The sequence below is a fragment of the Nelusetta ayraudi genome, unplaced genomic scaffold (assembly GCF_046127955.1).
Source record: "Nelusetta ayraudi isolate G7.1 ecotype Tasmania unplaced genomic scaffold, CSIRO-AGI_Nayr_v1 ptg000042l, whole genome shotgun sequence".
NCBI lineage: Eukaryota > Metazoa > Chordata > Actinopteri > Tetraodontiformes > Monacanthidae > Nelusetta > Nelusetta ayraudi.
This window is the reverse complement of record NW_027466092.1, coordinates 15069379-15096760: the sequence shown is the minus strand read 5'-3', so window position 1 is coordinate 15096760 and position 27382 is coordinate 15069379. Positions and strand designations below refer to the sequence as shown.

Below are 27382 nucleotides of genomic sequence, written 5' to 3'. Positions count from 1 at the left end.
AAAAAGGAATTTGATAAAAACCAAAGATGTTTTTTCTTTGAAATGTTTGCTTTCCACATTGCATGCATGCACATACTATGTATTATATGTCATTCTCGTGTGTGATTATTCACTCTGAGACACAGCTAACGTAGAGCTACTGCTGATCACACGTTGCAGCGACATCATGAACAACAAAGTTTTCTACCAACATCCTAACCTGATGAGAGCTCTGGGGATGCACGAGACTGTAATGGAGGTCATGGTAAACGTCCTGAGTGGGGGAGACTCAAAGGTATGAATGACTAATGGCTCATTTTTCATTTTATATCGAACATGCATCACATGAGCCTTGCTCAATTTGAGCATCAGGTATGTGACTAACATTAGCAAGGTTAGCAGTTACATAGATGTTCTTTCTCTTCTTTTTTTAGGAAATAACCTTCCCTAAGATGGTGGCCAACTGCTGCCGCTTTCTCTGTTACTTCTGTCGAATCAGCCGTCAGAACCAGAAGGCCATGTTTGACCACCTCAGCTACTTGCTGGAGAACAGCAGCGTTGGCCTTGGTCAGTGTGTTTGGTTTATCTTTGCTTTGTTTCTGTCGCTAATTCTCAGACTTTTGATTGTTACAGAGAACAAATATGGAACCAAAGGGATTCTGGGATTTCAAGGCTCCTATATTCTGAACCCAGCCTCACCCTGGCCTGCTTTGTTCACCTACATTGTGTTAACTCTCCTCTCTTCTCCTCTCCTCTGCTCTGCTCTGCTCCCTTCCTCAGCTTCGCCTTCCATGCGAGGCTCCACTCCTTTGGATGTAGCCGCAGCATCAGTCATGGATAATAATGAATTAGCCCTGGCTCTAAGGGAGCCAGAACTGGAGAAGGTGAGACTGACATTTGTGCCCACATATTCATATTATCATATTATCATGTCCACATTCATTTCATATTCATTAGGCACAAATTGATAAAATTCATCATGTTCCCTGCCATGTGTCATATTGAAAAACAGTCATAAAAGTTGCATCACGTCTACCAAAGACTTGTTGTGTATTATATTCAAATTTATTTATATTAGTCGCCATTGATGGAAATGTGTGTTAAGTGGTATCCAGCATGTGTCTGTCTGTCACTGGTGCCTGGTTTGTGTCTGCTTCTGAACAAGTTTAGAAGATTTGAAGTTTCCATGTATTTAAATGTTTCCATTTTGTGTCGTAATATAAGAAGCTATTGTATCACTTCAAAGTAGTTTATTAATTATCAAGTCTCGCCTCCACCGACAAATATCAAGGGCATCAGAAATGAATTAGTCAGCAAGGAATTTAATGGGTGATGTAACTGTTCTTGTTCTACTAGACAAACTCAGTCTTCACAGTATCTTTAGATTTATTTTTTTTCAAATATAAGTTTTATGTACATTTTTAATGCCTAAAAAATGTTTCTCCTCATGCATTTGTCTTCAGGTGGTGCAGTACTTGGCTGGCTGTGGTCTTCAGAGTTGTGTGATGCTGGTGAACAAAGGATACCCTGACATTGGCTGGAACCCCGTGGAGGGCGAACGCTATCTGGACTTTCTGCGATTCGCCGTCTTCTGCAACGGTGAGACTGTTTCCGTGTCCCCGGGGCCCTTGGCTTGCAGAATGTTCTCCTGATCGTCTCTCCGCTCTCGTCCGGCCAGGTGAAAGTGTGGAAGAGAACGCCAACGTTGTGGTGAGGCTGCTCATTCGCCGGCCAGAATGCTTTGGCCCCGCCCTCCGGGGTGAAGGTGGGGACGGCCTGCTGTCAGCCATGGAGGAGGCCATTAGGATCTCACAGGATCTGTCCAGAGATGGTCCCTCTCCTTCTTCTGAGAGAAGCAAGACATTGTAAGACATCACAGCCGTGTCTTCAAACATTTGCTATTGGAGTTCTAGATGTGCAGATACTTTAGAACTTTGGGCTGGAGAAACATTTCATACTTACAAGGACCTGTTTGACGCCTGATTGTGGCCTTGTGGATGACAACATTATTGTACATGACATGTGGAGCAAACTTCATCCTCAACTGGACAAAATTATATTTTTACTTCTTTCTGTTTTAACTATTTTTCACCAAACAGATTTGTTTTCAGGCGTTGATTTTTAGTCAGACGTTCACCTAAAGAGCTTAATGAAGGAAATTCTATCCCGAGAAATTTCAAAAGACATTACAATACAGTGCAACCTGAGTGCAGCATCGCTGCAGCCGCTCACCGTGGTCTGACGTCGACGTTTATTGTCATACCTATAACGTTTTGGTGAAAAAAACTAAGCATCCGGGGGGAAAAAGTTTTTAAAAAACTTTAAATGGCCTGTTGTGTTAGTGTTATTGTGTGTGCATGTGTAGCAGCGACATGCTAGAGGAAGAAGAAGATGATACCATTCACATGGGAAACGCCATCATGACCTTCTACGCTGCTCTCATCGACCTGCTGGGCCGCTGTGCTCCGGAGATGCATGTAAGTCAGACACAAGCATGAAATTGCTCTTGTGGCCTGATGGAGATGATGAATTTTTCCCTCCTTGTTTTTTTTTTTAATTCTCAGTTAATCTACGCTGGCAAAGGTGAAGCAATACGCATCAGAGCCATCCTTAGGTCTCTGATACCAATAGAGGACCTGGTAGGAGTCATCAGTATTCCATTCTCAATGCCCAGTCTTGCAAAAGGTAAGCAACCTCATCCAGCAACATCATCTTAAAAAAAACAAACTGAGCAGTTCATGAGGCCTGCGCAAAATAGTGAGTCATTGTCATTATTGTCACTGACAGATGGCTTTGTAGCCGAGGTGCTGCCGAGCGAGGTTTCAGTTTGCACCTTTATGTCTGAGATTATGCTGATCAGTTGAAATGAAAAATCTAACGGTTGATATTTATTTCTGAATAATTTGCTGTCTCCCAGCATTTTCACCGAAACACTATTATAGCAAATTACACAAGCTGACGTCCAAGTCACAGCAACACAATAGGCTCTGTTGTGTTGATTGAAAGTCCCACCAACGCACAACCCTGGGGCAGCTGTTTTATTGTGATGCCAAGTTGGTCTGAATACAAAAATACCTTTCTTTTTGCTTCTGTACGTGAAACAGTGTGTTGATGTTTTGTTTGGGGCCTCTTCATGAATAGATGGGCTGGTGGTGGAGCCTGACATGTCGGCAGGTTTCTGCCCGGACCATAAAGCAGCCATGGTGCTGTTTCTGGACCGGGTTTATGGGATTGAAGACCAAAACTTTCTGCTGCACCTGCTGGAGGTTGGCTTCTTACCAGACCTGAGAGCTGCTGCCTCGCTGGACACTGTGAGTGTCTTCTTGGATGTTTTTACAAAATTTGCATGTATTTTAACAATTGATTCCTTCATAAAATCTTAAATTCTGTGAAGTGTTCCACTCTAAATGTAAACGCTGCCAGTTGGTAATCTATTGATTCTCGATATTGTAGGTTACTCATTGATTTGCACACCCATGTGGTTCAAAGAAAGCTAAATTGTCACGGCTATTCTATAAATGGTAAAATAGAAATACTTCCCCTCCCAGTTACACGGCTGCAGTTCTCTATTCTCAAACTGCAACAAGAAAAAAAAATCAGGTGGAATGTCTAAAACCTCCTCACTTACAAAGCTTTCCATGGTCATCCACTGTCCTTCCTTAAAGAGCTCAAAGTGCTGTGTAATCCCCATAGCGAGCACTATCTCCCAGAGTCCAGGCTTACCTGCGGTCACTTTAAGTCAGAGTGGACTGAGCGGCAGAGCATTTAGCTGTCAGGCTCCTCCTCTACTGCGGAATCCCCCTCAAGCCAGTGTAAGAGGAGCAGACACCTTTAGCTTCCTCAGGCTCTCTTTGGGTTTGATACATTCCAGTTTGTTTGTTACCTTTATTTAATCTTGTTAATACACCGAGCCTCATTCACAGTGCAGACGAGAGTACAAAGCAAAACAAAAATGAAAATACAGATCAACACAATAAAATACAGTCAAAATACAGTCACAGAGATGATCAGAGAAAACACGTACAATTGGAAGGCAGGAAAGCAGTGATTGATGACTTAAAGTGAGTGAATGAGATGAGTGAATTTAACTTGAGAGTTAGCTGAAGGCGATTCCAAATGTATGGAGCATGAAGCTCAGTCCAGATTATAGGATTTTTCAATGGAGCAGGTGTTGTAAGTATTAGCGGACAAAGCAAGTAAAGAAGAGAAGTAGATGGGAAGTTTGTCAATAAGGGCCTTGTAGATGAATAAAAACATGTGGAAGTAATGTCTTTGAGCTAAGGAGGTCCACCCTACTAGGCTCTACAGCAGGGCTCGGGAACCTTTTTGGCTAAGAGAGCCAAAAAAATCAAATATTCAAATTATTTTTGTGAGAGCCATACAATATTTGATTTTTTTATTTTATTTTATTAGTAACTCTTAATACAACTAAATACAGAGATTTTGCCAAACTGGAGTCTGAGGAGTCTCATTTCCGCATCTAACCTCTGCGCCTCTCTTCTCCCCTCATCTCCCATTTTCACTGTGTCTTTGTCCGCGGTGCGTGGGGGCAACTATCCTGGCATCAAAATGTTGTTTTAATGCTGTGAAGAGAATTAAAGTATGAGAGCGAATTCCGAAACCGCTGGGCGCGCATAGTGTCCAGAAATGCCGCTGCCTGCGCTAAACTTGCGCACAGTGGCACTTCTGTTTTAATTGCGTCCTTATTATCAATTGACGCAGATTGCCACACGGACTTCAGAACTATCTGTCAAAACTAAAACAAACGAACAAACAAATCAGAGAATGCTCCAAGACCAACAATTTTAAAGTAGAATAAGTCTCTGAATGTATTCTTTCAAAAAATGTTATACTGAAGCTATCCAATACATAAAACATTTCTTACCATTAATGCGACTTCTGGTGCCGCATGGTTTTAACTTTAGCAGCTCTTGGCTGGCCTTCTTCCTGCTGTCCCCCGCTGGATATTTCGATGCAAAAGTGGCTTGTTGTGTGTCTTAGTGTCGCTTTATATCTGACCGTTTCATAGATGAATTTTTATCATTGCATTTTAGACACACCGCGGCCCCTGCTCTCTCACCAAAAGCAAATTCCTTTCTTCATTCGTGCTGAAATGCACGGTAGTCGTCTTTTTTTTCTCTTCGCCATCTCCTTCGGCATAAGGGTTTGCGCTATATAAATCAGCTATCTAATTTTCTGATTAAACGGCAGGAAGTTCTGCTTCACCTCACAAAAAAATAGAAAATAAAAATAGAGGTGTCGAACCCTCCCATATGCCGAAGCACAGATGTGATAGGCTCCAGCAGCGCAACCCTGAACATTTGCGGTAAAAAAAATAAATAAATAAAATATTGTAGCCTATAGAATGCACAAGAATTTTTGTGGGAAGATTATTTTTAACACTGTGATTTTTGTAATGTTTTACTTGAAAATCAGCGGAATTATTTGTTACTTGTGTTAAGAAAGGTCAGCTAAGGTTTTTCTGTGAGCCAGATGCGGTCATCAAAAGAGCCACGCCTGGCTTGCGAGCCATAGGTTCCCGACCCCTGCTCTACAGAGTACAGTCATGCAGAGACATGCATGTAAGTGATGTCACCATAGTCTAATACAGACATAAAAATCGACTAGTTTTTTTCTGCAAGCTAGAAGGAAATTAGATTTGTTTCGATAGAAGAAACCAATTTTCTGACTGAGTTTTTTTTTTACGCTTTTATTCTTTAATCGCTGTTTTTCCTGTGCCTATATTTTGTAAGTTGTTTCGATGTCAAAAACACACATTATCTCCCTCTGTCTCCCCCCGATGATGTATTCCAGGCTGCCCTCAGTGCTACGGACATGGCCCTTGCCCTCAACAGGTATTTGTGTACCGCTGTGTTGCCTCTCCTCACCAAATGTGCGCCGCTGTTTGCGGGGACGGAGCCCTTCGCCTCGCTGATCGACTCCCTGCTGCACACGGTGTACCGCCTGTCTAAAGGCTGCTGCCTCACTAAGGCCCAAAGGGACGCTATAGAGGAGTGCCTGCTCGCTGTCTGTGGGTAAGACTTTTAAAAAGTTACTGGAAAACAACAGAGGTGTTTGAGAAACAATTTCCCCCATGCAGTTATTGTAAATTTACATGTAAAAGATGATCAAAAACTGTGTGAGATAATGAAAGATAGTTGAGGGCTTAGATACAGTAGCATCTCTTGAAATGAAAGCATATTTTAATTTTTCATTATGTTATTAATACATAAATGAAATAATTAAACACATTTATTTTACTCCTGCTTTATTTCTATAATGATTATTCTCCTCTTCCTCTACCTCAAAATGTAGCAATAGGGCTTAAAAGCATTTAAAAAACAACTAGTGTCCTTAACTTTGTTCCTTTGCAGAAAGCTGAGGCCTTCCATGATGCAGCACCTGCTGAGGAGGTTGGTGTTTGACATTCCTCTGCTTAATGAACACACCAAGATGCCTCTTAAGGTTAGAATTTACTTCAATTTCATTTCATTTTACTGTCTGGAACAAACACATTTGTTTGTTCAATGAATCGTCCTGTATCACAGCTGTAACATATGTACTTTTTCTAGCTCTTGACCAATCACTTTGAGCGTTGCTGGAAATATTACTGTCTGGCTGGAGGCTGGGGAACCTTTGGAGCTGCGTCAGATGAAGAGCTTCATCTCTCCAGAAAATTGTTCTGGGGAATCTTTGATGCTCTTTCACACAAGGTTGGTCTCCAGTTAGTTGGTAATAAAGCTGCTCCCCTGTATGAAGGCTAAGTTGGAATCTCGACAATAATGTTTTGAACTTTGTATTTTGTTTTTATCTTTCCCCATCATGAAGAGATATGACCATGAGCTTTTCAAGCTGGCGTTGCCGTGCCTTAGTGCCGTCGCTGGGGCACTTCCTCCAGACTACATGGAATCCAACTACATGGCCATGATGGAGAAACAGTCGTCCATGGACTCTGAGGGAAACTTCATTCCAAGGCCTGCAGACACTGCCAAGTATGAGAAAAAAAGCAAATGTACTGTACATGTATGTTAAATGTGTCAATATGTTGGAGTTTTAAATTCATGCCCTGTATACTTTTTGTTTTGTTTTTTTTGTTGTTGTTTTTTACAAATGCCGAATTTTTGTATTGTGAAAAGAATATTGCATTGCTGCAAGGATAATCTTTATCCCTTGTCAACAGTGTGACAGTCCCGGAGAAACTGGACTACTTTATAACCAAGTTTGCAGAGCACATCCATGAGAGGTGGTGTCTGGAAAAGGTAAGAAGACCGTATGAGGTATTGCATTTGGTAGCTCGTCCTTTTTTGAACACAGCTAAGTTGACGCAGATGGAAATCCTGTCTTAAGAAGTCTTCCTGCTGTGTGTTTGCAGTTCTCCAATGGCTGGTCATTTGGGGAACAGACGTGTGAAACCTCCAAAATTCACAACTTGCTGAAACCATACAAAGCTCTCTCTGATAAGGTAGTCGGTCTAAAGAAACACTGCAGCATCTCTCTGTGTTTTCTGCAGCTTGCAAGAATAAATTTGCAGCATAGGTTCTCCATCAGTTTGGGTTTTAACCCGTGTTTAATCTTTAATCAGGATAAGGAGGCATACTGCTGGCCAGTCAGAGAGTCTCTGAAGACCATGCTATCATGGGGCTGGAGCATTGACAGGATCAGAGAGGGGGACCCTGCCAGTCTCCACAACAAGTCCAGAAGGATATCACAGGCCAGCCAAGTACAGACAAGCGCTGACATTTTCATTCCCACCATCAAGCATAAAACCATGCAAACTAAGTTGTATGTATCTATTGTGTCCTGCAGCTTTCTTTTGAGGGAAGTGCTGCTTTCAGCCCCAGGCCCATAGACATGAGCAATGTTACGCTGTCCAGAGACTTGCAGGTAGGTTCCACATGCACAACTGGATCAGACGTATAAAAGCGTATGTGAAGCTTATGTGTTCGGTTCTTGAGCACAGTCGAGACTTTTCTGGATGAAACTGAACTAAAGCATGTTATGGAAGGAATCACGGTCCCGATCATTAATCTTCAACTGATTTTTTTTTCTTGCAGTCCATGGCAGAACTACTCGCAGAAAATTATCATAATATCTGGGCGAGAAAAAAGAAAGTAGATCTGGAAGCCAAAGGTAGATCTGCACATGATACACCTATTTATGCATGTGAATATAGAAGATGATAAACATTAATATACCATTTATGGCCACCCTGTGACTCGATTGAACTATTTTTTTCCCCAGTATTAGAAAATAGCAACCAAACACTTCATAACAGTACAATGGAGAATGCACCCAGCTTTGTACTCACCGATACACTTTTACCTTGACATATATGGATTGTAGACGTCAGTGGTTAGTCTATTCCAAATACATCAGATATGAATGGCGCCTCATTTATGGTAAAAATGTATTTTTAGAAGTGTTCATAATAACCAATTGTTTGATAGTTCCATAATATGTGCTTCAAGGTTGTGTAACTTTCCCTTTTTGACTTTCCTTTTAATGTGAATGACTAAACTTTGATCAGCTCACCACCCACATTGCCACATTTTATTTAGGTGACTAAACAGGATACTCTTTCCTTCTAAAACAAAACCTATCTTGGTTGAATACTTACTCAGTCCTTTGAACATTTTCAGGTGGAGGAAATCATCCCTTGCTGGTTCCCTATGATACGCTGACTGCCAAAGAGAAATCAAAAGACCGAGAAAAAGCACAAGACATCCTGAAATTTCTTCAGATTAATGGATACACTGTGTCCAGGTAGGACCCAGTGGCTTCTGCAAGCACTGTGACACTGTGATGTGTGTGTTTTGTTTTTACAAACTGTCACAAACTAGAAGGAAACGATGTGTCATCCACTGGCAGCAACAATAATATATACATATATATATAATAACATAATGTTAGAGACACAATAAAACAAAGTGTGAAACACTTCTTTTCCCTCAAACTTGTCACTGTTTCTGGGTTCTGACAGCCAAGTAATAAAGGAATGACACTGTCTTGACCGATTAGAACAGAACACTGATGAACTATCAAGAGTTAAAAAAAAGCCTCTTACAGTATCGACATTTTTCAAGTGTTCTGCTCTTCTTTTTGTTATTTTTTTTCGCCCTGACTCCAGCTAAGATGCAGCACCTGCTGTGCTGCGCCTCGCTAAGCAAACATCATGCCTTTTATTCTGATAGAGCCATCTCACCCCAATGTGGAAGTCCTTTTCTGAGTTGTGTGCATCCTTTTCAGGGGTGTGAAGTCGCAGGAGCTGGACACTCCAGCCATTGAGAAGCGTTTTGCCTACACCTTCCTGCAGCAACTCATCACATACGTAGACCAAGCACAGCAACACATGATGGACTTTGGTGGGTGTTTTGCCTTAGTTCAGAACTAACTTTGTTTTGTAAGCAGCTGGATTATACTGTCTCAATGAGTTTTTTCTTTTTAATTTTCTTGCAAAAACACATATAGAAGACTCAAATGTTCTTGCTTTAAAGTCGTTATACCTTCCTAATTGCATTTTTTATACATTTATTGTTTGTTGACAAGAAATTAATATAGATTTGTTTTCTTTACCTCAAGTGCTTTGATCCGTTTTGCTGAAGTACGAGTGAATTTGTGTTTCTTTTGAATGTGCAATTTGAAGGGTGAAACAACAAGCTTTCCCATGAAGATGATAGATGTGTGGCTCCATATTCATATTCAATGTGAGACTGACTGTCTTTCACTTTGTTCATCGATTCCGTAGATGTTGGCGTAAAACCAAAAGGAGAGAAGATTCCTCATGAGCAGCAGATCAAGTTTTTCGGAAAGGTCTGAACGCATCCTTTCTTATAATTGCAGCACCTAAGAAAGAAAACTATTCAGACACACCGACAAATTGACTCCGGTGTCACATCACCATCAGGTCGTCTTGCCGTTGGTGGATCAGTACTTCAAAAACCACAGGCTGTACTTCCTGTCCACTGCCATCCATCCAATCAGCAGTGGCGGACACGCCTCCAACAAGGAGAAGGAGATGGTGACCAGGTATGAGCGTCTACAGTGGTTTTATAAGATGTAGCTCCAGCTCTTGCGTATTACCGCCCACTGTCTTTTCCCATTAAAACCTTTGGCAGCTATGAAGTTGTTTGCGTCAGGCTGTCTCTCTTTATAATCACTCCCACCGTATCTCTTTCCCTCCTCTTGGATTATCTTACCACTTTACCGCTTCCTCTCTCTCCTCCTTGAATTTTTTTTTTGTAGTCTTTTCTGCAAACTCGGAGTACTTGTCAGAAATAGGATATCCTTATTTGGTAAGAATTACTAATGCTAACGCTTCAATCCTTGCTCCTTCCTTGCTGTTTTCAGTCAGTGTATGTGCAGCATGACTGTGTATATATCATGTCCACCCCAGAGCATTGCCATTGCAACGTATGTTTTCTCGAGGGAAAACACAAGTCAATTATAGAACTGTAAGGAACAATTTCAATTTACAAACAAAACACATGAGGCTCATTCTGGTCCATGTAGTTTTTTTTTTAGACCATTGCTGAAGCTTCAAACTTTTTCTCTGCTTTAGACTTGTTTTGTTGTGTTCATTGAAAGGGTTCCTTAATGAAACGCATGCAAGTTCGTGTTGCACATTTGGAATCTCATCCACGTCATACATCCACGTCAACCCTTTTGGCGCTTCCCTTTGGACCTTCCATTACCAGTTTTATGTTTTGATGATTGACTGCCTGATCTGTATTCAGTCATAGGAATGCTCGACTCATTTATGACCTCATGGAAGTCAATTTTAAAACAACTGAAACTGCTGAACTGATTTTTGCAAAGAACAGAAGGGAGATTGTGTGAGATGATGTTGAAACGAAGCCAAAGGATTTTCAGAACTTTACAGAAATTTGAATTCAGATTTCTTCACTGATTTCAAAAGTTATCTAAGGAACATGACAGATGTCAGTCCATATAAATATTAATTATAAATGAAATTAATTTATGTACTGACTATCGAGTAGAAACAACAGAAAACTCCCCGAGTTCTCATTATGGACTTCAAGGTTCAAGGATATTCACATGTAAAGACTAGTGTTAAGCAAGCATGACAATGATAGCATTGCTACTGAATGTTAATTATATAGTATACATATGTTGTTTTTTTAATATAACTGCTTCACCTTGGTAATGGAATAATAAGATTGTATTAATACACATAAATGAGCGATCCAAAAGTAGGTTATGAACATGACAAACTGTGTGCTGGAGTGTGTGCATGCGTGCATGTTAGTGGAGGTGTGTGTACATTGATTGTTTGATGATCTGCTGTGTTTTTGCGTGTTAATTTTGACTGCAACCTACCATTACAGTGTTGTTCTACCTTGTCCATTGTCAGAAAAAGATGGATTAACTTGGAAACAACAGGACAGATGTGTAAACAAGATGCTGGTGCTTGCTTACTTATTGTTTCTTCAATTGAATTTTTTACAGCACTGTTGCTTTTCCAGACATTTTCCTATTTCTCTTGCATGGAGCCTCTTTTTTCCTCACTCATGAGGCTCTGCTGTGTTTTTGAAAAGCACTAACTTCTACGTGTTCAAAGCTATATAGACTTTTCCCCAATTACACACACAGGCATTTATTGATGATTCAACCTTGTCCACATCCGCACACGTTCTCTGCAGTTTGGCATCTTGTTCACAGACCACATTACCGTATTTTCCGCACTATAGAGCGCACTGGATTATAAGGCGCACAGTCAATAAATTGTCTATTTTCTAACTTATGTAATATATAAGGCGCACCGAATTATAAGGCGCATTAAGCGAAACAAAAGAATCAGAGATAAGTCCGTCAGACTTTATTAACTGCGTTCACAGTAACTCTAAAACTTGTTTGTAACAAATAAAAAACAGAATGATACCGCTAGAAATGTTACCAACGTGAGTTGAAATCCACCGGAGGTTCTCTACCACGGTTCGGAAGGTGTTCGATTACGTTCCATCAGTGCTTGATTCTACAGCACCGCCGGACTCCTGAACACTGTCTCACTTCATCTACGCGATCTTCATCTTCATCTTAGTGTATAAGATGCTTATGTATTACTCCGCGATAGCCGTAATGCTGCGAGCGGTGCGGCTTTGTAATTTACCTAAGTCGTACTACGGTAAAACACTTTGACAGAGCGCCGTGTACCTCTCAAAATCGCTTCGACGTCAGCAAGCACAACCGGAATCAATCCATATATCCATCCAGGCGCACTGTCGTTTTTTGAAAAAAATCAAGACTTTTAAGTGCGCCTTATAGTGCGGAAAATACGGTACCTTAGATTTAAAAGTTATACCGTATATACACATATGTATATACATTTGTTTTTTTAACTGAAGGTCAACACATAACACATCTTGGAAAATCCCCATGTATGTAATGACATGCCCTTATTTTGAAGTTTTTTTGATGGGTATGTTCAAGTACTCGGCTCTTCACTCTCCAGACAGATAGGAGCATCACTACACATTGTCTTCTGTTGCATAATTATGTCTAGGCAACAATGCCACCTCCATAGTCAACTGTCTGCAGATTCTGGGACAAAGTCTGGATGCCAGGTAAGAAAAAATATGAACTCTGTGTCTTTGTGTGTGTGTGTGTGTGTGTGTGTGTGTGTGTGTGTGTGTGTGTGTGTGTGTGTGTGTGTGTGTGTGTGTGTGTGTGTGTGCGCGCTCATGTGTGTTACTTTGTTGGTTGAGGATTTGTTCAAATTTTACGAATTAATTACTAATTTGGGACTGAGCCCTGGCGCAGGCTGCCTCCAATGAGCCGGTTGAGTTTGATTCATTTTCAGGTGCCAAATGCCTTTAGTGGTCGTTCTGGTTTAGTGTGTGTACTTGTTTATTGGTTTGTTTTTTACCCCCAACCATATCAGCAAATATCCTTGGTCCAGTCTTATATTGGTGACTTTTGCTGAGAAAAATAACTATTTAAATAACTAATATATTGTGTTATGGGATCAAGCAGGTCACAAAATTGTATTGTAACAAAACTAAATTTACTTTTAACGTATTCAGTTTCTGTAAGCACATTGGGGTATGGTGTATTTGGGTCCATGTGTTTAATTATGCACTTAAGAGAACAGTCTGTAAAACAATTATCCAGTTGTGAACTTTTCAGTTTAGCTTTTTTTATTTGTACCTTTCCTTTTTTGTATTTTGAGAACAAACTTGACTCTTGTAAATTGGACACAAGTGATTGTCTCTTATTTATTCGGTGAAACATACCGGAATTATTTTGTTCAGAGGCTCTGACTTGTCAACTCAGCACTGGAAATGCTCACTGTCTTTTGATACCAGGACAGTGATGAAGACTGGTCTGGAGTCAGTGAAGGCAGCACTGCGGTCCTACTTCAACAGTGCAGCAGAAGATCTGGAGAAGACTCAGGAAAACCTGAAGCTTGGCCAGTTCACTCACAGCAGGGAGCAGCCAAGAGGTGTCACTCAGATCATCAACTACACCACCTTTGCTCTGCTTCCTGTCCTCTCCTCGCTGTTTGAGCACATTGGACAGAATATGTTTGGGGAAGACCTCATTTGTACGTACTAACTTCTGTTGTTGAGGCGAATGCCAATGAATGAGCCATTGCATGTGAAATACCAAGTCGTCAGATGTTTTCCTCTTGAGATAATCAGTGCTTCTAACTTCGAACGTGATCACTTCATGTATTGATCCAAAAACGTCTTTCTGGCAAACCGCTGTTTCCCTTTTTCCAGTGGACGACGTCCAGGTGTCCTGCTACAGAATTCTCAACAGCTTATATGTTCTTGGGACCAACAAGAGCATCTACGTCGAGAGGTACAATATGTCTGGGGATACTTTTTTTATGCTTTGCTGTTTTCTGTGTCCTCTGACTAGTCAGGAATCACCACACACCTACCATATCCCAACCATTCTGCATAAAACCCTGCCCTACGTTACAATTACTCCTTCCCTATGAACCCCTTTCACACTGACCATACCCCTCTCCCTTGCAGACAGCGACCAGCACTGGGAAAGTGTTTAGCTGCCTTCTCAGCAGCCTTTCCTGTCGCTTTCCTGGAGCATCAGATCAACAGGTTCAATAGCTTCTCCATCTACAACAGCAGAGGAGCGAAAGACAGAGCAGGTGCTGCTACGTGTGTTTATTTATCACCACTTGGCTGTTCTGAGTGCTAGCAAACGTCACACACAAAAGCATGAGTTTCAGATCTTAACTGCACCATTTCCTGCTGTCTCTCAGCTCTCGGTCTTCCAGGGCAGGTTGCCGATGTTTGTCCCTTGATCCCAAACCTGGAGAAATCTTTAGAGGAGATCATGGATTTGGCTGAGTCTGGCATGAGGTACACTCAAGTGCCTCATGTCATGGAGGTATGATTCATTTACTTTTTTTGTCTTCTCGTGCAAGCCAAAAATGTTTCCTACTGTTAAGGCTCAAGCCTCCATTGACTGAGATAAGTGAGATATGCGAGGATGTGAGTTCCAATAAGCTATTTCCTCTTGTCCAGGTGGTGTTGCCAATGCTATGCAGCTACATGTCTCACTGGTGGGAACATGGACCAGAGAGCATCCCGGACAAAGCTGACAGCTGCTGCACGTCTGTAACGTCTGAACACATGAACACGCTGCTGGGAAACATCCTCAAGATCATCTACAACAATCTTGGCATTGATGAGGGAGCCTGGATGAAAAGATTAGCAGGTAAAAATACGACTGTCAATCTAAACATGCCGACACAATATTTAGATGACCACAGTATCAGCAAGCTGTATTTGTCAGTCCCCAACCTGCAAGACCAGACTTCTGTTCCTCTGTTATACATAATGCAGCTGATCTAACTACATCATGATGTCCCTTACTTAGTTGAGTACTTGGTTACGCAAAAACCTTTATATATTTTTAAAAGTTTGTATAATTTCGAGCAATGCCATTGTGCCCTTAATGGTTATCTCCACCTGGTTGAACCAGGAAATCATTGTGTAAAATTTTGAATTGTCTTTGTCTATGCGCATATTTAGATAAGAGTTAGAGCACCAGAATGACAAATTATTTACGATTAATGACATTATATTATTCTGTTCATGGAACCTGACTTGTGTTCCTGTTTCAGTCTTTTCTCAGCCAATCATCAGCAAGGCCAAACCTCAGCTGCTCAAGACCCACTTCCTGCCCCTGATGGACAAACTCAAAAAAGTGAGTATGACCTTGTACATCATTATATTATCATTTTGATGAAGCTTGTGAGAAACATACACTAAAATGAATTCAGTTTTGTATTAAATATGGGTCCGAGACAGTGCTGGCAAAGACAAAACATGTTATTGTCATTTTTATGGTTAATTCAGAAGTATACAAACAATATTAACCAATATTAGCCTCTGAAAGATAGAATACATTCCATAGACTATAATGTGTTCCTAATGGCATCATATAATAATTGGAAGCATCTTTCGATTCAATTATAAGTAAGCAATTGTTTTGTTGACTGTGCTGTAGAAAGCAGCCATTGTGCTGATGGATGAGGAGCACAGCAAGGCAGAAGGAAGGGGTGAGATGTCCGAGACTGAGCTTCTCATCATGGACCAGTTCACCATACTGGTCAGAGACCTGTATGCCTTCTACCCACTCCTCATACGATTTGTTGATTATAACAGGTATAAAATGACAGTTGGAATACCAGTTTAGATGCTCAATGCTTTTCAGTCTCATGTCTTTATGTACTGACTGACTTTTGTACAAACAGTGACTGGAATTTCTGTGACTATGTATCTTAAGTTTCTTCCTTGATTCACTGACAGGGCCAGATGGCTGAAAGAATCCAACCCAGAGGCTGAGGAATTGTTCCGCATGGCGGCGGAAATTTTCATCTTTTGGGCTAAGTCTCATGTAAGCTAATGCTTGTTTTATTGTCCATCTTTTACTAATTTAAGTTTTTGGAGTAAATATGGTTTATCTTTTACCATTCTGCATCATTTCCAAATGAAACAGCACCATTCAGTTTGTGATCATCACCTAACATTTGTTTTCAGAACTTCAAGAGAGAAGAGCAGAACTTTGTGGTCCAGAATGAGATCAACAATATGTCTTTTCTCATCTCCGACACCAAGTGTAAGATGTCAAAGGTGGGATATATTAAGCGGTGTTAAGACATTCAGGGGTCCCTAATAAGCAGCACAGCTCATGTTTGACTGCAATCACTATCTTAGGGGATCATTTCTGACCAGGAGCGGAAGAAGATAAAGAGAAAAGGCGACAGATACACGATGCAGACGAGTCTCATCGTCGCCACTCTGAAGCGCCTGCTGCCTGTAGGACTCAACATCTGTGCCCCGGGAGAGCAAGAGCTCATTGCACTCGCCAAGAACCGATTTTCTCAGGTGGGTAAAACATTTGACTTTATAAATATTAAATGTGTCTAGTTGTTCTACTTTTATTATCATATAGAGCAAATGTTTTCATCTGAGGAAAGTTTGCTTTCTTGTGCGTCTTCTTTGTGATCCAACAGACCTTTTCATTCTTAAGAAAAGGCAAAAGTTAGCTTTTTAAACATGTTTTTATTCACTCATTTTTGTCAGATAAATGTTTGTTTTTAATGGTGGTCACTTCATTGCAACAGAAAGATACAGAGGATGAGGTTCGCGAGATTATCAGGAGCAATCTCCACTTGCAAGGAAAGGTAAAAAAAATTATTATATTATAAAAAAAAAAAAGTTTTTTGATAATGTAAAAGACTGAGACATGACAAAATCACATTTTGCATGATCTGATAAGATATGGTGTGTTATTTTTCCACAGACAAAATCTGATAAAAAAAAAATATTGTATGGAACAGCCTGTAAAACAACAACTAACATTTTATACGATTTACCTTCTAATTATCGCTGACACGTGATCGCATGTGGGGGTTGGACAGTAAGTGTTGCAGTCTGTAACCTGTTGTCGTCATTGTGACGACGTCTCCACTTCACCAGTTAGAGGATCCAGCTATTCGTTGGCAAATGGCTTTGTACAGAGATCTCCCAAACCACTATGAAGACGCCTCGGACCCAGAGAAGACTGTGAAGAGAGTCCTGGACATTGCCCACGTCCTCTTCCACCTCGACCAGGTGAGCCTGCGCCTCTTTCAATCAGTTCAAGTCATTTTTATGCCAGCTCGTCACGTCTTTTCTTAATATTCATGATTGAACGTTTTGTTTGAGTGTTTGTTAATATCACATTAGTCCAGCACCTCTAGTACCTTTGGGAAAAACACTAATAAGGCAAGACATCGGCTTGTGATGTCTGAGTTCCGAAGCATTGTACAGAGTTTATGGAACTACAGCATCACTGCGTCAGCTGAGAGAAGTTGACGGTGAATGTTGTGTGTTTAGGTTGAACATCCCCAGCGCAGCAAGAAGGCTGTGTGGCACAAACTGCTGTCCAAACAGAGGAAGAGAGCTGTGGTGGCCTGTTTCAGAATGGCACCACTTTACAACCTGCCCAGGTCAGAAATGAACCCCTGCATCCACTCACTCAGACTCAGTATGGACAAACTGTCCATATGTGTGTATGATTTCAATAAGATTTCACATTTTTTTTCTCTGTCTCCCCAAACCAGGCACCGGGCTGTCAACTTGTTCTTGCAGGGCTATGAGAAGTCCTGGATTGAGGCCGAGGAACATTACTTTGAAGATAAACTCATCGAGGATCTCGCTGTAAAGCCGTTTTTAATCTCACTGTTGATAATAACATGAACTATTCATTCACTTGTTAATGATGAACTCCTGGGAGAAATGAGTTTGCTGTTTAAAGTGGTTGTTGAGGGAGTTTTGTGTTTGGCTGCTTACTGCAGAAACCAGATGAGCAGGAGCCCGAGGAAGAGGAGGCTCTGAAACACATTGATCCACTTCACCAGCTCATCCTGCTCTTCAGCAGAACAGCTCTCACTGAGAAGTGGTATGTTGCTGCAGTATGAGCCCAGCTTCTAACTTTCTACCTGTTTTCTTTCCCTTCACAGGCTAAGTCTTCATCTTTTTTTCTTCTATTTTAGGAAAATATGATGATCTTAAGTGTACATAGGAACTGCAGTGTTTCTTGGTGTAGTGGGATTGTTTTCAAAATAGTTTCATGGAAAAATTCATTCATTTTGGGATGGATTAAATACAGTAACAGTGCTTGTATTACCGGTGTGCAGGACACACACAACACAACACACCACTAGCAGCATCATGACATGTTCGTTTGTAATGAGTTTGAGTTAATTTAGCGTACGGGATGTAAAAACAGAGGCTGTCAAAAAATAATGAGACAAAGCTGATGCAAAATAACTGAGGTCATTCAAATTGTGTTCTTATCTTCCGATTCTAGTAAACTGGATGAAGATAGTCTCTACATGGCCTATGCTGGTATAATGGCGAAGGTACTAAAGTATATTCTGACTACAGTGACTACCAGTTTATATACAGATAATATAAAAAAATATAATAGCTAACGAATTTTGAACAAACAACGCATCCACATTTTTTCCCCTCTGTGCTTTATTTTCAGAGTTGCCATGATGAAGAGGAGGATGGAGAGGAGGTGAAGAGTTTCGAAGTAGGTGATCAGTCTGTCAGTCAAATGTTCTGTCCTGGCCTTGGCTGTCTTGTTTCAGACTGAAGCTCTGCCCTGTCTTCGTGTCTAAAGGAGAAGGAGATGGAGAAGCAGAAGCTGTTGTATCAGCAGGCTCGGCTGCATGAACGCGGCGCTGCCGAAATGGTGCTACAAACCATCAGCGCCAGCAAAGGTGGGTCTGCTGAGTGTGTGCCACGGTGGTGCAATGCATTGACAACCAATAGGTAGACAACACTTTATTGGCACTGACATTCTCAAGGTATTTTGTAACACCAACCTAACATAAAAGAACACATCCAGTACATAAAAGTACTTGACATACGAGAAGGGACTAAAATAAAACCCTGTGGGAGGCGTTCTGACTAAACCAGCTGGTCATTACAGCAGTTTGGAGCTGTTATTTGTCAACAATACTGCTGTGTGCGTAGCAACACTGAAATATTGAAGAAGTGGAAACCTCCCATTAGCCACAGCAGGGTTCACCTCCCTCATAGTTTAACCTCTGCAGACGCATTCCAAGTCCGTCTGCTGGCTGTCGTTTCAAGTCCTTTCCACAGACAGCTTCTTCACAAGCGTACACAGTATTTGTACGTGCTTGTGTTAGCGGGGGCTGAAACCTTCAAAAGGCCAATGTTGTGCTCTTTCTCATTAGGTGAGATGGGTCCCATGGTGGCCTCGACCCTGAAGTTGGGCATCGCCATCCTCAACGGGGGAAACTCCACTGTCCAGCAGGTAGTGCACTGCTCAGTCGCGCCAGACTGCTCGGCTGCTGATGTTACTGTATTAAGACATTTTTCATAAACATATTTAAATTGTGGCTCAGTAGTTATGCTTAGACGAAACGTATTTCCCTCAACTGGGTCTAATTGTTCTCCTGTCTTAATATTAATATGTCTTGTCATGTTTGGAAAATTCCCAGACACAGAGGAACAACATTGAGATTCTTTAAAAAACATGCACTAGTTACATGTTTCCAACAGCGTCACAAAATCCATTTGTTAGTAGGGCGACATTCACTCTCTTATCTTTTGCACTGACGACAAATTTCCTTTTATACAATTTTTCTTTTGACAGAAAATGCTGGTTTATTTAAAAGACAAGAAGGACGTGGGCTTTTTCCAGAGTCTGGCTGGTCTCATGCAGTCATGCAGGTAACTGGGATGACTCACTGTTTCTTCACATATTCACATTTGATTACAGGGGACAAATGTGAACCCAGAATGCAACCGGTCAACACACGTTTTCAGGAATATCAGGTTGCAGTGACTCTTTGCTTTGTTTCAGTGTTCTGGATCTTAATGCTTTTGAGAGGCAGAACAAAGCGGAGGGGCTGGGCATGGTGACGGAGGAAGGCTCAGGTAAGCTTCACTGCCACCATCACTCGGGCACTTTTAATGTGTGAGTGATCACAAAAGGGAAAAAATAAGTACTCATAAGTATAGCATATTGTAACTTCATAATTTATACCCAACATCTCCCTTAAGAAAAACCCTTAAAGAGATCATTTAAGCGTTTTTGAGGAGTAGTGGTTGGTGTGGCTCATCTTGTTTCTTTCTTTTGATTTGTTACGGTCACTTTTTTATCATTGTTAAACCTTCATTCATTTGCTTTGTTCATTTTTTTCTTGTCTCCTTTTTGGTGGCGTGTTTTGCTGGAGTTTATTGGACAGTAACACAGTAAACGAAGGTGTTCTCATTATTATTGCATACAGTATTTCTAAGTGCATTTTACAGTCTGCCTTTACATTTTCTGTGTGTCAGTTTGTGGTAAATGTTCTCTATCATTGTTCAGCCTATTTGATTGACGCATTCTGAAGTTTCAAATCAGTGAATCATTAAGAGACTAAGAGGAATAAATGACACTTCTTTTTTTGATGAGCTGTCCTGAAAATGACCACTAAATAGAAAATGCTAGAACCCAATAAACCCAATAAAAATTAGAAGTTAAAGTTTGGATCTTTGTGTTAGGTTGATCACACCTCTGTTATTGGCTTTCACATGGAAATGATGTGGAGGCCACCACTGAGGGAACATTAAAAAGAAACTGTGGCAATCTCCACAATCTGGAACGTACTGTCATCCTCCTCTTGTACTGTTTATCCAACAAATCCTAACAAAGGGAACAACCTGGTATCCATCAATACCAGGCATGCATTGATCAACCAAATGTGAAGATTCAAACTTTTTTTGACAACACACGAATACTAATATGAAATTTCTAGGTGTGACAGTGACTGGCTTTACTGACTTTACTAGATCACATTGGAAAGAGTTGTTCTCTGTTATAGGTGATGCCATATCTTCTGCATATATTTGTTTTCTGTCCTCTTAAGTACGGAATAATCAGTCAAATGAGCATTTCTGTGAGCTACTTAACAAAACGGACGCATTGTGAATGCACCTCACTATACATACTAAACACTTTTTTTCCACCACTTGATAAGAGTTTGACTAAGCAGCGCAGGATTTTCTGTGAACTCTTTCTCCATGTTCGACGGTTTTGTCAAATTCAGAACTTTTTCGAAGCCTGATTCCCTATATGTAATATTTTTTCCTTTGTTTCTTTCTTTGTTTCTTACTTTATTCTCTCTTTCTTTCTTCCCCCTGTTTTCCTTTTTCTCATTTGGTTTACTGCACTTTCCTCCCTTCCCCAGTCATCACTCATGAGCGTGGTAATTATGCCTCCTGCCATTTTTCTTGTGTGTTGGTTGCCTCCTCTCTCTCCTCCTCTCCTTCACTGCGGTCGGTTAGTTGTTGTGTCAGTTCTGTCCAGGTCCTGAGTGTAGACCTTCAAACCTCGTCCCTACCTGCTCTGTGCTTGTAGCTTCCTCCAGCTTTACCCTCGCCATCCTAATCCTTTCTTCTTTTTTTTCTGTCAGGCCAATTAGAACTTACACCTGTTGGGTTTGTAGCTGATTTAGAAATAAGATGGGAAAAAAACGAAATAGTCTTTTAAGCCAAAATGTGTGACATCATTTTCCTGCATATAAAGTTTTTTTTTGATGAATATGATGACATTACAACTTGTATCATAAATGTTAAGATCTTAAAAAACAGCTGAAGCAAATGTGTAGCTGCAGTGGATGAAATCCTCAGGATTTGTAGAATCTGACACAAGATTAAATCAAACAGTGGTTGAAGTTAGGTGGTTGTGTGGTGTCAGTAAAGGAGCTGCTGTTGTGATGGTTGTTTTCTGTTGTGGATTGTATGGTTTCCTGTGTGTTGTCTCAGCCACAATCCTTGTGTTTCTCCAGCTGCTGTCCTGGGCTGCAGTGAATACAGAGGGAAAAAAAGACTCAACTACAATGTTGGGCTGAATTTCAGTTTAAGCTTCACTGAATTTCATTTTGTTGTGACACAATTATATTACCCATCAGCATCAACATTCAAGCTGCCAAGTTCCATCCTAGTGCCTTAAAATTAGCCTGCAAACTAATACCAATAATTCGAGTGTGGATATGAGGTAACAAGGCTGGCGTTAACAATAGACAAGTCTTCTTTTGCCGACTTACTGTTGTCATTTTAAATGTGGCATAATTTTGCTCCCCAGATTACAACTTGCAAGGATCATGCAACACAACAATAATATTTATTGATTGTCTCGCAATAACTGCATTGGCTGAAAATCAATTATCTGAGGAAACAAAGACTCAGAAAACTGATCCACTAAAAAGCTTTCTCTTAATATCGCAGATGTAAATGACATCAATACTGACTGGTTTTGCAATAGGCTGAAAATAGAGGCACTAAGTGCACTGTTATAGATAATTGAGCAATGAGGCTGCTTCACTAGGCAATGAAAAAAAAGTGAAAATTGGCATATTGTTTAACTTTGCTGGTTTCATTGGTCATCAATCTTTGCTCTTTATCATGGCAGTTGACTGAGACAAACAAATGAGTAGTCCATCCTCATTTTACACACTTATGTTTATTTTTATGGCAGGCAAGTCAACAAAACAAAATTAATAGCATTCAGTAATTATTTCATTTTCATCTCTAGTAGGAATCAGTAAAAAGGGAATAGTTACTGCAGCTCTTGCCCCCCCCCCCCCCCCCTCTGTCCCCCAGCCATTCTCCTGGGTCCATTCCATCTCCTTCTATTTGGCTCTTTATAGCAATGCTGTTAAAGGAGCTGAGAGTGGTAGACTGATTTCCTTCCTTCCCTCTTCACTCCCTGTCTTCCATCCTTCCGTCCTTCTCTGTGTTTACAGGCTGAGCTGTGTTCTGTAGTGTGTGTGTGTGTGTGTGTGTGTGTGTGTGTTTGTTGTCTGTGATTTTGCTGAAGTTATAAATAGACTATCTTTATTTTTGTTGTGAAGTCCTTGTCAGTATTTTCTTGTAGTTTATCTACTTTTTGGTTAAGGTGATAGTGATTAGTAATAGTAGATGAGTACCAAATCGCTGTCTTTTCCAATGCACATCCACTGCAAAGGGCGACTTGTGACTCTGTCCAAGTGTATGCAGACGATCATTTGCTATGCATCCAGCATATTCCTGTTGTAATGCAGAACTGGGAAGTGCTAAACAGTAATAGCCTTTGCTGTATCCCACTTCAGCTAGTCATGTTTTACACTTGCAGACAGACATTCATTTATTCAAATAATAACTCAACTGCTTGGATATTTTTTTTGCCAAAAAGTCTTATTTCTCTTTTAAATGGTTGTTGTTCCTTAAAGTACTAAATATTGTTTTATGCTAACATATTATTGCAATCTTAGAAACAAATTAGGTGTCATGGAAAGAAACATTTTGACATGAATTAGTAAGTAATTATTATTAGTAATTATTAGCCTACTTTCATTACATGATTTCATATCATCATCAAGTATCCTATATTTAATATCTATATCTTTTATAATATTACCTGTTAAGGAATCCTGTCTTACATTGAAGAGATACATACAATAATTTGTTGCTTGCTTACTGTTTATCGACTCCTTTCAAGACGCTAATATTTTTGAAATACAAATCTACTGAAACGCTTTGTTCTAGAAATCAGCACTTTGTGATGTCAGGGTGCAAATGCCTCTCCTAAGTCTAAGTCTCAGTCTTCCTTGTTGTCGCTTTGTGGAAAGTAAAACTAATCCGTGGTTTTAGCATTTCTGCAGGAGGCTGTAAACAGAGAGCTAAATAAATGCATGGAGTTTTTTTTTAGTTTTATATATAAGAGTTTAATGAAACACTAATATGATAGAGCACCGTTAAGTCTAACCGCCTTAGCAGTATCATTGTCCCCTCTATTGCTGAAGAAGGCTGTATTTCTCAGTCCTGTTCTCGACCTGCAGATGTTCCTTCCTTCGGCCAGTCGTGCTTGTCTCCCCATCGTTTTGATGTACCCCGTTAATGTTACTGTATAACTGTGTAGTTGTCATCTTTCTTTTCTAACCCTCTTCTCCTCTTGCATTCCATGGTTCAAAGCAGCATTTTGCCACATGCAGAGGACTTCCCTAAATGTGTTCACGAGAAGCACAGTGTTCACCAAATAAGAGAAAGGGTCCCAATTTAGTCCTGAGTGTAAAATGCTGCAAGTCAATAACCAGCTCACTTCAGTCCACCACCAAGTGCTGTGGCTGCCCACTGCTCACCTGACAGTATGTTTGTGTTTGGGGGTGGGGTCTGCGGGGTGGGCGGGGCATTTAGATTGATAAGACTGTGTATGAAGAGCGCACTGAACATAGGGAGACACGGGGGGATTTCCTCACACTGGCACCATCTCTTTTTAATACTTCCTTAATGTCCATCTTCTTGTGTGTCTATCCCCCTCCTTCCTCTCTGTTTGTCCTCTCTGTTTTGCCGCTCTGGTCTCCTCTAACTTTCTTTATCTCAATGTGTGTCTATATATGAATGTATGTGTGCATTCATGTGTCCGTTTGCCCATGCCTGTGTTCTTGTGGGTACCTCTGTGCTTACCTGTACATACTTGTGCATATGTGTGTCTGCATGTGCGTCTTTCTGTGTGTGCATGTATGTGTGTGTGCGTGTGTGTGTGTGTGGGCGTGTGTTTTTTTTCTCTCTGGCCAGGTGAGAAGGTAATGCAGGATGATGAGTTTACCTGTGACCTTTTCCGCTTCCTACAGCTGCTCTGTGAAGGACACAACTCAGGTGTGTTGGTATGAGAGAGACAGTTTGCATTTCATTATGGACTAATTAAAATGTTTCATTCAATATTTTTGAGTTTAGACCTGCAAACTGTGCGTTCAGCGTATAAGTCCTGTTACGTGTTCACACATGCACTGTGAATTTAGAACCTAGCAATGGTTGGTCAAACTTAGGGCCAACGATGCAGATTTAACATTATTTATAAGAACATCTCAGTTCTTATGCATTTCTGTTCAGTTCTATATTGTTATTGCCATTTCACTACCCTACATCCAATTGTAGAAGGTTAAAAAAAAAAAAAACTCTTAGTTTGGAAACATGGAAGAGCTTGATTTTGAGAGCTAGATTTTCACTTACAGCGAGGAATCTGCTTGTATATATTAATCAGTCAGTGGTCATCAGATAAACTAGATGAAGAATTAGTGATAAAATATTGAACTCTGAACACGGTCTGCAGTTCATATGTGAAAAAAGCTTCACTGGCTGTTCCATAGTTTGTAACATTTCTGGAACATCATAGATGATTTTTTTTTTAGGATCAGTATTTTATTTTGTATTGACATTTTTGTGTGTGTTCTTTTTGACTCTAAATCAAAAAATAATGCTAAACTGGTTGAGCGAGAGTAATCTCCCCACTTTTTAAGGGATTACTGACTTTCTTTGCAGACTTCCAGAACTACTTGAGGACGCAAACCGGGAACAACACAACAGTCAATATCATTATCTCCACTGTTGACTACCTTCTTAGAGTGCAGGTTGATTTCTTTTTGCTTACTTCAGCCATTAAATGACCAGTACCAAGAAAATCCAAACCATGCATGGTTGTTCCAAAATAGGCTTGCAGCTAAATTCTGACTAGACTGATTCTATTTATGAAAATATTACAATATCAGATGAATTAACCTCAACTGATTCTGTCTCATTCTTTTAACCTTTTTTTTCCCTTCACTATCGGTGACTGTTTTGCTACTTTCTACCCTCTTTCAATCCTCTCCAGGAGTCCATCAGTGACTTCTACTGGTATTATTCTGGGAAAGATGTTATCGATGAGCAAGGCCAGCGGAATTTTTCCAAGGCAATAAATGTGGCCAAGCAGGTTTTCAATACGCTCACTGAGTACATCCAGGTATGAAGAAAACTGCACTCAAGTTAAAATCATTTGTTGTTTGCCAAAATTAGTTTTAAGCAGTGGTATAAGTAGCAGGACCAGGACCAACATGGCTGCTGCACTGGCCCCTCTGTTTCTTTACACTGCAATCAACTGATGATTTTATTTATATGTTGATGATACACATATTCATCATAATCGAAAGATTATCAGGATGTTTTTGTTTTGTTTTTTTTAGATGTATGTCATTTATTGTTAACATTGACATTGATTATATTGTCGTATTTAAAAACATTTCAGGGTCCCTGCACTGGAAATCAGCAGAGTCTGGCCCACAGTCGACTATGGGATGCTGTAGTCGGGTTCTTGCACGTCTTCGCTCACATGCAGATGAAACTGTCACAGGTGTGTTGGAGTCCCATCAGGTTGGTGTCAGGCCGAGACTAGAGGCAGGACTCAGATGCAGAGGTTTCAGGGAACTAGTAAATTTATTACACACGCAATTGAAACTCAGGTCAGAGAGATCAAACAAATAGGCTGTGAAACTCCTATTATCTCTGAGCTATCAGGGATAAATATTTGAAAACAGAAAATCACTCCCGAGGAGGCCAAGGGACTAACGTCCAAAATAACAATAAAAAAAAAAAACTAAATCACTCGCAAGGAGGAAAAAGGCTAAAGGCTAACTTACAAACAAAAGTCTACTCTATAAAAGAGGAGGAACTCTGAACATAAATCACTGGGCAATATCTCATAGCTAATAACAAAACTTAGTGTTAACAAAAAAAATCACTCGACCTCGAGGAACAACTCTCGCACAAGACAAGGGGATAGCAGACTATTTAAACACACAGGGTAACAAGGCTCAGGTGGAAACAATGGGTAGTTGGGTCAGACGCACAGGTGGAACACGAGGAGGAGGACGTGATCTGAAACGAGAGGAAGCTGAGTTAAGCTGTCAAAATAAAACAGGAAATGACGAGACAAAACCCCAAGACAAGACCTCACCACGGTGTGACCGTTGGACAAAAAGTTACGATCCTCTCTGCCACACAATGACTGTGTTGATAAGTGCTTTATTGTCATTATACATCAATACAGCAAAATTGAATCACTGTCTGACACAATAACAACAATAAACTACATCAGAAATGGGACTTTTTGATATTTATAGGCTGATTTGTCATCATAGAGCCAATTTTCTTTCTTTTTTTTGTCAGGATTCCAGTCAGATTGATCTACTGAAGGAACTGATGGATCTGCAGAAGGACATGGTGGTCATGTTGCTCTCTATGCTTGAGGGTAGGCCTGCTCTCTCAATTGACGAGTAGACAATACAAGACCTTATTGCCAAATGCTCACTGTGTTTTGAATTGAAGGTGTCGGGATAAATGAATATGTATCATACTTATCCACTAACTGTAACACTCGGAAAACCCCAGAAAAATGACAAAACAAGACAAATGTTCCTGCTGTCATCTTTTAGACGCTTGATGATCGTGTGATTTATTACATGGTGTTTTCTGTGGATTCTTTGCTTTGAGGAATCACTGTGATTTCACAAAGGTTCCTGCTCCATTCTGAATGTCTTGTCTTGTCTTGT

The 27382-nt window shown here is 40.5% G+C and overlaps 1 protein-coding gene across 2 annotated transcripts in view; it reads left to right on the top strand.

Annotated features, from left to right (window-relative positions):
- ryr2a (ryanodine receptor 2a (cardiac)) overlaps positions 1 to 27382 on the top strand; it is a 95158-nt gene that overhangs the window by 50529 nt on the left and 17247 nt on the right. Inside the window, exons 45-94 of one of the 2 annotated variants that reach the window (XM_076034808.1) lie at positions 160 to 274; positions 414 to 546; positions 760 to 863; positions 1443 to 1578; positions 1658 to 1844; positions 2345 to 2456; positions 2544 to 2664; positions 3121 to 3290; positions 5794 to 6014; positions 6354 to 6444; positions 6552 to 6692; positions 6808 to 6971; positions 7160 to 7238; positions 7352 to 7441; positions 7562 to 7699; positions 7786 to 7863; positions 8034 to 8109; positions 8619 to 8742; positions 9226 to 9341; positions 9725 to 9789; positions 9884 to 10005; positions 10222 to 10271; positions 12500 to 12560; positions 13302 to 13540; positions 13719 to 13800; positions 13980 to 14110; positions 14225 to 14352; positions 14490 to 14682; positions 15092 to 15174; positions 15478 to 15635; positions 15780 to 15867; positions 16011 to 16103; positions 16188 to 16358; positions 16598 to 16657; positions 16953 to 17087; positions 17352 to 17464; positions 17579 to 17675; positions 17813 to 17916; positions 18328 to 18379; positions 18508 to 18555; positions 18646 to 18745; positions 19226 to 19305; positions 19648 to 19724; positions 19858 to 19931; positions 21227 to 21244; positions 24594 to 24674; positions 25338 to 25426; positions 25669 to 25797; positions 26080 to 26184; positions 27000 to 27081. In XM_076034808.1, coding sequence (XP_075890923.1) covers positions 160 to 274; positions 414 to 546; positions 760 to 863; positions 1443 to 1578; positions 1658 to 1844; positions 2345 to 2456; positions 2544 to 2664; positions 3121 to 3290; positions 5794 to 6014; positions 6354 to 6444; positions 6552 to 6692; positions 6808 to 6971; positions 7160 to 7238; positions 7352 to 7441; positions 7562 to 7699; positions 7786 to 7863; positions 8034 to 8109; positions 8619 to 8742; positions 9226 to 9341; positions 9725 to 9789; positions 9884 to 10005; positions 10222 to 10271; positions 12500 to 12560; positions 13302 to 13540; positions 13719 to 13800; positions 13980 to 14110; positions 14225 to 14352; positions 14490 to 14682; positions 15092 to 15174; positions 15478 to 15635; positions 15780 to 15867; positions 16011 to 16103; positions 16188 to 16358; positions 16598 to 16657; positions 16953 to 17087; positions 17352 to 17464; positions 17579 to 17675; positions 17813 to 17916; positions 18328 to 18379; positions 18508 to 18555; positions 18646 to 18745; positions 19226 to 19305; positions 19648 to 19724; positions 19858 to 19931; positions 21227 to 21244; positions 24594 to 24674; positions 25338 to 25426; positions 25669 to 25797; positions 26080 to 26184; positions 27000 to 27081 — 5504 coding nt within the window. The remainder of the gene's footprint in view (positions 1 to 159; positions 275 to 413; positions 547 to 759; positions 864 to 1442; positions 1579 to 1657; positions 1845 to 2344; positions 2457 to 2543; positions 2665 to 3120; positions 3291 to 5793; positions 6015 to 6353; positions 6445 to 6551; positions 6693 to 6807; positions 6972 to 7159; positions 7239 to 7351; positions 7442 to 7561; positions 7700 to 7785; positions 7864 to 8033; positions 8110 to 8618; positions 8743 to 9225; positions 9342 to 9724; positions 9790 to 9883; positions 10006 to 10221; positions 10272 to 12499; positions 12561 to 13301; positions 13541 to 13718; positions 13801 to 13979; positions 14111 to 14224; positions 14353 to 14489; positions 14683 to 15091; positions 15175 to 15477; positions 15636 to 15779; positions 15868 to 16010; positions 16104 to 16187; positions 16359 to 16597; positions 16658 to 16952; positions 17088 to 17351; positions 17465 to 17578; positions 17676 to 17812; positions 17917 to 18327; positions 18380 to 18507; positions 18556 to 18645; positions 18746 to 19225; positions 19306 to 19647; positions 19725 to 19857; positions 19932 to 21226; positions 21245 to 24593; positions 24675 to 25337; positions 25427 to 25668; positions 25798 to 26079; positions 26185 to 26999; positions 27082 to 27382) is intronic. The other variant, XM_076034809.1, reaches the window with a different exon arrangement.